General features: G+C 45.3%; 1 protein-coding gene across 5 annotated transcripts in view; it reads left to right on the forward strand.

The window, feature by feature from the left end:
• The window catches only part of abcf3 (ATP-binding cassette, sub-family F (GCN20), member 3), a 125189-nt gene extending 117570 nt beyond the window's left edge, over positions 1 to 7619 (forward strand). For all 5 annotated transcript variants that reach the window (XM_078204235.1, XM_078204236.1, XM_078204249.1 and 2 more), the window contains 4 exons: positions 209 to 300; positions 1774 to 1906; positions 3226 to 3313; positions 6617 to 7619. In XM_078204235.1, the coding sequence (XP_078060361.1) occupies positions 209 to 300; positions 1774 to 1906; positions 3226 to 3313; positions 6617 to 6775 (472 nt within the window). In that variant the 3' untranslated portion in view covers positions 6776 to 7619. The remainder of the gene's footprint in view (positions 1 to 208; positions 301 to 1773; positions 1907 to 3225; positions 3314 to 6616) is intronic.
• Positions 7620 to 9806: the final 2187 nt, after the last annotated feature.

Here is a 9806-nt window from a genome sequence, read left to right on the forward strand (position 1 = left end):
CTTTTGTTATGTCAGTGTTAGTGAAGAAGGTGTTTGAACCGGGCGGTGGATGTTAGTGGATTGCTCTTGCCTACTGTACTGACGGGGAGAATGGATGAAGCAACGGAATTAAGCCCCTATACGAATTGCTGCATCATGACAGGAAAAGGAATGATCATTCTGTCTGTCACTAAACCCTCCTGATTTCTTTCTTGGTTTCTCTGGACAGGAATTTGAAAATCGGCTATTTTTGTCAGCACCATGTGGACCAGTTAGAAATGAATGTCAGCTCAGTCGAACTCTTGGCATTAAAGTTCCCAGGTAAGGAGCGCTGAGACTCTAGCGGGGGAGGGGTGGTGTTAAAGGAGATAATGAGCATTGCTCAGCTTTACCCTCTGGTCTGAAACACCCAAGATGGATTCAGTGACTAAACGCAGCATTCTGGATTCAGGACTTGCTTTTACTCAAAGCCATGACACTCTCATAGGCGACTCTGCCATTCGCTGTCTCTTGATTCTGTGTTAAATTCATGAGGCCCCAAAATACATAGGAAATACAGCACTGAAACAAGCCATTCATCCCAGCAAGCTCACGCCAAGCATTTATGCTGCTTAAAGAAAATTACAGCACAGGAACAGGCCCTTCGGCCCTCCAAACCTGCAACGACCATGCTGCCTGACTTAGCTAATATCCCCTACCCTTCCGGGGACCATATCCCTCTATTCCCATCCTATTCATGTATTTGTCAAGACGCTCCTTAAACGTCACTACCATATCCGCTTCCACTACCTCCCCCGGCAACGAGTTCCAGGCACCCACTGCTCTATGTGTAAAAAATCTGCCTCGTACATCTCCTTTAAACCTTGCCCCTCGCACCTTAAACCTGTGCCCCCTAGTAATTGACTCTTCCACCCGGGGAAAAAGCTTCTGACTATCCACTCTGTCCATGCCTCTCATAATCTTGTAGATTTCTATCAGGTCTCCCCTCAACCTCCATCGTTACAGTGAGAACAAACCAAGTTTCTCCAGCCTCTCCTCATAGCTAATGGCCTCCATACCAGGCAACATCCTGGTAAATCTTTTCTGTACCCTCTCCAAAGCCTCCACGTCCTTCTGCTCAGCTTCCTAATCGCCATCTTCGATTCCTTTGTCCAACTTCCCTTCATTTTGTTTCAACCACTCCCTGTGCGAGTGAGTTCACATTCTCACCACTTTGGGTGAAGAAGCTTCTTCTGAATTACATATTTCATTTCTTGACGACTATCTTATGTGACCCCGAGTTTTCTCTTCCCCACAAACACTTTAGTGTGTGTCTACCTACCAACAACTTCCATAATTGTAAAGGCCTACACCGAGTCTTGTCATGCGTTCTCTTTTCAAGAACAAAGGGACTCAGCCTATTTGACGATACCCTTGCATTTCTGGTCCCCACTTCCTAAATCTACTCTGCACCCTCTCCGGCTCTCTTCCCCCATCACCCTGGCCATTCCTCAGGGCAACACGCTGCTGTTCCTCAGGCAACCCCTCCCCAACCCCCGGTGTTCTGGGGGGGACTGGGGCCGGGGAGATTGTGGTGCCTTCCCAGCCTCTCCCCAACCAATACACGCATCTGCACAAGCCCAGGTGTGAGGTTGCAGTGGAAAGGTGTGTGCAGTGCTCCTGGGTTTTGCTGTTGGTTTCTTGTTACACCCTGGTGTCCTGGACACTAGCTGAAGTGTTATGGTAACACCAGCAACAAATGGGCACTGCTTGTTTGCGACTTGTGACAGATTCTTGTTTTTGCTGTGTTCACAGGGAGGCCAGAGGAAGAGTACCGGCACCAGCTTGGTGGCTATGGGATATCGGGAGACCTGGCTGTCCGACCAGTTGCCAGTTTATCGGGTGGACAAAAGAGCAGAGTGGCCTTTGCACAGATGACAATGGCCCAGTAAGCGACATGTCTTTCCTGGTCAATGTTTATTGGTTCACATGTCTCACCCAGTCTTTTGCTGTAGGATATACCAATTTCCTAATTCCCAGGAGTTAGCCGCTCCTCTCTCATTCACTCTTTCACTTTCTTTCTCCTGAAGATGCCGATTCTTTGTGTTTCCCATGGCACTGGCTGTCTTCTCCATTATCCACATATGAGCATGAACAGTGTGATCCCTCCCGGTCCCATCTTTCCCCCCAGATCTCTTCCCTTTCCCCAGTCCCTCCTCTGGTGGGGAAATTTGGTTTTCTCCAGGTTAAGAGGCTTCTGGTAAACCAGGTTTCTCTCCTGCCACTAGTTATCTCCTGAAGACTTTGAATTAAGCTGGGATTAGGACATTCCCTGGTATTGTTACTCCATGAATGTTATCCACTGAGTATACCAAGTTACCTCCCAGCCACATTGGTGCTGCCCTCTATGATGGCCATATGCACACACTTTCAGGAGGCGGAATCCTGACATTTCATTTTCCTCTCTTTTTCTGAACACTTAGTCTGTTGTAATGTCTCTCCCATCCTCAGTTGACACCAGCTTGTTGAGCCCAGGCTAGAATCGTATTGACCCAGAATTATACAATGCACAAAATCACTTTTTGGCCTATTGCTCTGATTCTTGATGATTACCAAGTCAGGATGGTGAGTGGTTTGGAGGGGAACTTGCAGGTGGTAATGTTCCCATGTGTCTGCTGCCTTTGACCTTCTAGAGGGTAGAGGTTGTGGGTTTGGAAGGTGCTATCTAAGGAAGCTTGGTGAGTTCCTGCAGTGTATCTTGTAGGTAGTGCATATGGCTGTCCTTGTACGTCGGTGGTGGAGGGAGTGGATGTTTGTGAATGAGGTCCCAACAAGCGGGCTGCTTTGTTCTGGATGGCATCGAGCTACTTGGGTGTTGTTGGAGCTGCACCCACTCAGGCAAGTGCAGAATCTTCCATCACGCTCCTGACATGTGCCATGTACGTTGCTGTGGGTCTGGAGTCTCAGACTGGGTAAGGATGGCAGCTTTGCTTCCCTAACGGGCATTAGTGATCCAGATCAACTTTTACGATTGATTCGTTTCATGGTCGCCATAACTGAGTCTAGCTTTATATTTCAGATTTTTAGTTAATTGAATTTTTAAATTCCAGACTGTCCCCAGAGCATTAGCCTGGGCCTCTGAATTACTAGTTCAGTGACATAACCACCACACCACAATTTACCCCATCTTGTCTTATTGATCATATGTGAGGGTCATTATTTCAATCATTTTCTCTGAAATGTTAAGTATTTGTTTTTAAATTTCAGCCCAAACTTTTATATACTGGATGAACCTACGAACCATCTGGACATGGAGACCATTGAGGCACTGGGAAATGCGCTACAGAAGTTTAAGGTAATAATGTTTGCAGGGGTTATTTCCAAAAACATCAGGACTGTGTCCCGGCAAAGTTCTAACACTCAAATCATTTGTAACAAGAACGATTTGCATTTCTATAGTGCCGTTCACGTTCACCAGACATTCCAAAGCTTTTTTTTCTCATGGGCAAGGCCAGAATTGTTGCCTATCCCTTTTTTCCCTTGAACTGATTGGCTCGCTTGACCATTTCAGAGGATAGTTAGGGGTCAACCACATTGCTGTAGGTGTGGAGTTGCATGTGGGCCAGACCAGGTAAGCATGGCAGATTTCCTTCCCTCAAGGAGATTAATGAACCAGAGGGAAGCGTCACTTAAGGAGCATTTAGATAAGCACTTGGAACTCCATAAACATACAAGGCCACTGGCCAAGTGCTTGAAAATGGGATTAGAATAGAAAGGTGCTTGATGACTGGTGTAGACACAATGGCTGAAGGGCCTCTTTTTGTGCTTTGAAGCTGTCTGATTCTAATAATCAATGATAGTTTCATGGTCACCGTTACTGAGGCTAGCTTTATATTCCAGATTAGTTAATTGAATTGAAATTCCACCAGCTGCTGTGTTGGGGTTTGAACCTATCTCCCCAGGTGATTCGGCTGGGTCTTGCGATTATGATGCCATCTTCCCTTTACAGCTGGTGAAGAGTTTTTGAAGTGTATTCACTGTTGTAATATAGGAATAGGAAATGCAGCAGCCCATTTTCACACAGCAAACTTCCACAACCAGATCATTTGTTTTTCTAATGTTCACAGAATCTTTACAGTGCAGAAGGAAGCCATTTCGCCCATCAAGTAAATACTGGCTCTCTGTAAGAGCATTCTACCTCGTGCCACTCCCCTCTTTTCCCTTGCACATTCTTTTTTTTTTCAGATGTATCCCAATTCCCTTTTGAATACCTCGATCGAACCTGCTTCCTCCACCACCCTCTCAGGGAAATTTGTTCCAGATTCCAACACATCTCTGGGTGAAAAACAGTTTCCTAAAATCACCTTTACACTTGCCAATTATTTTGAATCTGTGCCCTCTGATTCTTGATGCTCTCTCTCTTTCGAGGGAATAGTTTCTCACAGCTTACCCTATTCATACCCCTCAGGATCTTGAATACCTCAATCAAGTCTCCTCTTAGCCTTTTCTCCAAGGAAAACAGTCCCAACCTCTCCAACTTATTCTCACAGCTACAATACTTTATTCCTGGGATCATTCTTGAGAACCTCCTCTGTACTCTCTCCAATGTCTTCACACCCTTCCTCAACTGTGGTAAACAGAAGACTGCTACACCATTCAGTAAGATCATGGGTCTGATTGTGGCTGTAACTCCATTTTCCTGCCTGTCCCCATAACTCTTGGCTGTCTTGTAGATCAGAAATCTGTCTGACTCAGCCTTGCAAATATTCAATGACCCAGCCTCCACTGCTCTCTGACAAAGTGAATTCCAAAGACTAATGACCCTCAGAGAAAACAAATCCTCCCCCACTCTGTCTTAATGTAACACTCCTTATTTTTAATCTGTGTCCCCTTGTTCCAAATTTCCCCAAGAGAGGAAACATCCTCTTAGCATCTTCCCTGGTCAAGACCTCTCTGAATCCTTTGTTTCAATAAGATCACCTCTCATTCTTCTAAATTCCAATGAGTATATGCCCAACCTGCTCAACCTTTCCTCAGAGGACGACAACTTCATCCCAGGAATCAGCCCAGGGACCCTTCCCTGAAGTGCATCCAATGCAAGTAAATCCCTCCCTGTGTGAGGAGACGATAACTGTACACAATACACCAGGTGTGGGCTCACCAATACTCTGTACAGTTGTCGCAAGACTTCCCTACTTTTATATTTCATCTCCATTGCAATAAAGTACATTGATGGTTGAGAGATAAATATTTGCCATGAGACTAGGGAGAATTGCCCTGCTGCTCTTTGAATATTGGCGGTGGGATCTTTTACACCCACCTGAGAGGGCATTTTAATGTCTCTGAAAGAGGCATTTCGGGTTAGCATTGGGAATGTTGGTCTAGATTGAACTGAACTCTCTGGAGTGAAGCTTCAGTGATAACCTTCTGGCTCAGAGGCGAGAGTGCTGCCAGCTTTGCCAGAGAATGCCCACATTCTCCACTCTGATTTAATGGGCGGCACAGTGGTTAGTACTGCTGCCTCACAGTGCCAGGAACACTTTGGAGGAAATAATAACAAATGGGATTACTATCTCAATGGAAACAAATTAAAACATGCTACCGCGCAAAGGGACCTGGGGGTCCTTGTGCATGAGACGCAAAAGCCCAGTCTGCAGGTACAACAGGTGATCAAGAAGGCAAATGGGATGTTGGCCTATATTGCGAGGGGGATAGAATATAAAAGCAGGGATGTCTTGATGCACCTGTACAGGGCATTGGTGAGGCCGCAGCTGGAATACTGTGTGCAGTATTGGTCCCCTTATATGAGGAAGGATATATTGGCATTGGAGGGAGTGCAGAGAAGGTTCACCAGGTTGATACCGGAGATGAGGGGTTTGGATTATGAGGAGAGGCTGAGGAGATTGGGTTTGTACTCGTTGGAGTTTAGAAGGATGAGGGGGGATCTTATGGAGACTTATAAGATAATGCGGGGGCTGGATAGGGTGGAGGCGGAGAGATTCTTTCCACTTAGTAAGGAAGTTAAAACTAGAGGACACAGCCTCAAAATAAAGGGGGGTCGGTTTAAGACAGAGTTGAGGAGGAACTTCTTCTCCCAGAGGGTGGTGAATCTCTGGAATTCTCTGCCCACTGAGGTGGTGGAGGCTACCTCGCTGAATATGTTTAAAGCGCGGATGGATGAATTCCTGATCGGTAAGGGAATTAAGGGTTATGGGGATCAGGCGGGTAAGTGGTACTGATCCACGTCAGATCAGCCATGATCTTATTGAATGGCGGGGCAGGCTCGAGGGGCTAGATGGCCTACTCCTGCTCCTATTTCTTATGTTCTTATGTTCTTATTCCCGGCTTGGGTCACTGTCTGTGTGGAGTTTGATGTTCTCCCCGTGTCTGCGTGGGTTTCCTCCGGGTGCTCCGGTTTCCTCCCACAGTCCAAAGATGTGTGGATTAGGTGGATTGGCCATGCTAAATTGCCCCTTAGTGTCAGGGGACTAGCTAGGGTAAGTGCATGGGGTTATGGGGATAGGGTCTGGGTGTGATTATGGTCGGTACAGACTCTATGGGCCAAATGGCCTCCTTCTGCACTATAAGATTCTATGAGTACATGTACATTGTCCTTTCCTAGGCTGAGTTTGCTGCATTAATGCTGTGTGCTCTGCAGGGTGGCGTGATCCTGGTATCTCATGACGAGCGGCTGATCCGTATGGTGTGTAAGGAGCTATGGGTGTGTGGCTGCGGTACCGTGAAGCGAGTAGACGGTGGCTTTGATGAATACAAAGACATTCTCCAGGAACAATTCCGCAAGGAAGGATTTCTATGAGACTGCAGCCTTCAGCCCGAGCCCTCTGAACTGGACTGCGAAGACTGACTCCAACTGGCTGCTTTCATCGAGTGAGGCTGTGAATATGGCCCATTTCTGGCACCTCCCCTTTCTTCATTTTACTGATCTCTCTCGGTTCCCCAGATTAGAGACCAGAGATTTGTTTACACTATTCCAGCCTTGGAACTTTTATTACTTTTCTTTATCTATAAATTAGTACATCTATAAATTAAACAATCCCCACCCTCCCAGCCCCTGCCACACAGTTCCCTGCTAAATAAGTGTAGCTGTTACTATCAGTTGGAAACCTGCAGCAATAGCCGTTCAATGCAATAACCCATTACTAATGTAATAATTATAATAAACATTTGTCCCTCTGCTCATTTTCAGAAGTGCAATCCCTATCAGTAAGGTCTGTGGGCATAAATAAACTGGAAGTTCAGTGCGGTTTAGGGAAGCATTTCTGCATGCAGATGGTGAGAACATCATCTTGAATGGTGGCCCCAGCCAATGTTGAGTGGGGGAGCCCTGTGCCCAACTCGTACAGTCAGCCCTCCGCCCAATCCTCATTCGCTGCTACTTTCCCGTTGTTTGATGCAGACTGGGTCAGTTCTGGTGCCATCCCGAAACCTGCAGTTGCCACACCAAACTAGGTTCTAACCAATGAATGAAGTTGTTTTGAGTGCTGAAGGATCTAACTGTGCTGTAACTGGTGTCTTTGTGCTCTACTTTGGGATGTGTCCAGATTGCTCTATATCACCAGGCTACACTGAATGGACTTTCTCTTAAACTGAGTAACATCGACAAATCATTTGACTACCATAAATATTTTCAAAAATTGTCATTAGTTGATGTATTTTGTTACCAGCTTCACTGTGCACCCACCCCACCATCCACTACTGAAAGAATTCACCCCATCTCCTCACTGGATTGGGAACTGCCTATCCATGGGTTATTGAGTTTGGCACAATGTATAATCAATAGCTTAGTTCACACCTTAAGCACTGTGCCTAGTTCAGGTGAGGAAGATATGGGGGCAATTCTAGATAAAACTCTACAAAGGTGGTCCCCAACATCACAGGGACTGATCCAAAAGCAAAACACTGCAGATGCTGGAAATCTGAAATAAAAATACTCAGGCAGCATCAGTGGAGAGTTAACCTTTGAGGCCAATGACCTTCCATTGTCCTGACCTGAGTATTACCAGCACCTTTTGTTTTTATCACAGGGATTGAGCGTAAAGGAAACCGTGGAGACACTTTTGTGATTGAGAGGTGATCTGATTTGAGGTTTACATCAAAGCAGTTTCTCCCTTCCATTCTGTCCAGACCTCTCGTGATTTTGAGCACTTCTATCAGATCTCTGTGGAGAGAAACTGAGTTAACTCTTTAGGTCAATAACATTTCAACAGAGCTGGGAAGAGTTAAACGTGTGTGGGATTTTAAGCGGTTAAAATAGAGGAGGATGGAAAAAGCACAAGAGGGACGACCTGTGATTGAGTGAGACATTGTTCACCCTTTTCTCACTTTCTCCAAATAAACGGTGCTGCAATGGGAACCTACATGGGTTCTAACTCTGTTCCTGTCTTACTGGCTCCTCCATCAGAGAAAATAGTTCATCTTTGTACACCCAATCAAATCCCCTTTAATAATATAAGACATAGGACCAGGTTCCCGAGAGTTTTCTGCACCTTCCTGCCTTAAACCCATATCCTGAGATTCCCTTCATGGAATTCATGCCTACTCCATGCAACCTGGGAGACTAATGAACTCAGTTAACTAGATGGCTAGCATGTGGTTCAGAGTAACACCAACAGTGTAGGTTCAGTTCTATTTACAGCTGAAATCAAGCTTGGTGCAGAGAGGTGCCCCATAAGCTATACAGAGAGAATTGTTTCTCTCTAACAGAGATGTCTCTGGTCCATCATGGATCATAGCTAATTACCATGGAGTGTAGCTAATGACCTACCTACCTACCAGGCAGCCATAAATTAACCCTTTGGCCACAGACATGAAGAATAGATACCTTGAGACGGCAGGGCAGTTTAATGCATTTCTCACCACTGCTGATATAGTAATCTAGAAATTCACAGGCTGCAGTTCAAGCACAAGTACTTTTTAAAGCAATAAAATCTCAGGATACAGTGCACCTCTGAAGGAGCTTGATTAAAGTCCAGAAAAAGTGCAGTTTTAAGAGTGAAATAGGTCCACAGTGCATGGCAAAAAATTTATGATTAATGCTGGGAATGTCAGAACTTGCACGGGTGTGATGGATAGTGTCATTGATCTGGCTATGAATCAGACAGTGACATGAGCATCCAAACATTTTAACTATGGCTTCTGCCTCTTGCCAGGATAATTCTGAAGAGAATTGATTGTGTGTTGCTCAGTCCAGAGCAAAACTATTTCTGTTCTGAATTAACAGTTTTTGATTAAAGTGGTTTTGCTGCTTTTGACACACTCGTATTCGCAATTAGTGGCAGTAACTGAGACTACACATCAACTCAGCTGATAATGTCCAAAATTTCCAAGAAGCAATTGAATATCAAATCACTCATAATTTATCTTCTCTCAGGCAGGCAACCCAGGTACAATTCCATTATCAAATGGTTCTTCACTACCTTTGTAGGTTTTTGAAATCCCCATTTCAGTTCTTTATCATTCAAACTATGCATAGTTAGATGAGCAAAGCCTGTCTCGAGCAGATTTTGTGTTGATTTTCTCCCCTCAATTTCTGCAGGCTGGTATTGGGAGGTGCCTTACGGCCCGATATACTTCACCCAAGTCTCCATTCTGCCTGCAAAGTGAATGCTGGCAAGCTATTCAACATAACGCTGGATCCTGATTTGTCTTTGTTTGGCATCTATACTGATGTCCTCCTTTTGGCAATTTATGACAAAGGAACTTGAGCTGAGTGTTTGGACTTAAGAAGGTGGGAATGTTATAGCCACAATGTTTCACACGGGTTAAACCTCGTCAGACACAATGTTTCACAAACCTCATCAGACACAAGGTTGGATGGTGTGTATATC

Source organism: Mustelus asterias, chromosome 3, assembly GCF_964213995.1.
Source record: "Mustelus asterias chromosome 3, sMusAst1.hap1.1, whole genome shotgun sequence".
NCBI classification, from domain to species: Eukaryota; Metazoa; Chordata; class Chondrichthyes; order Carcharhiniformes; family Triakidae; genus Mustelus; species Mustelus asterias.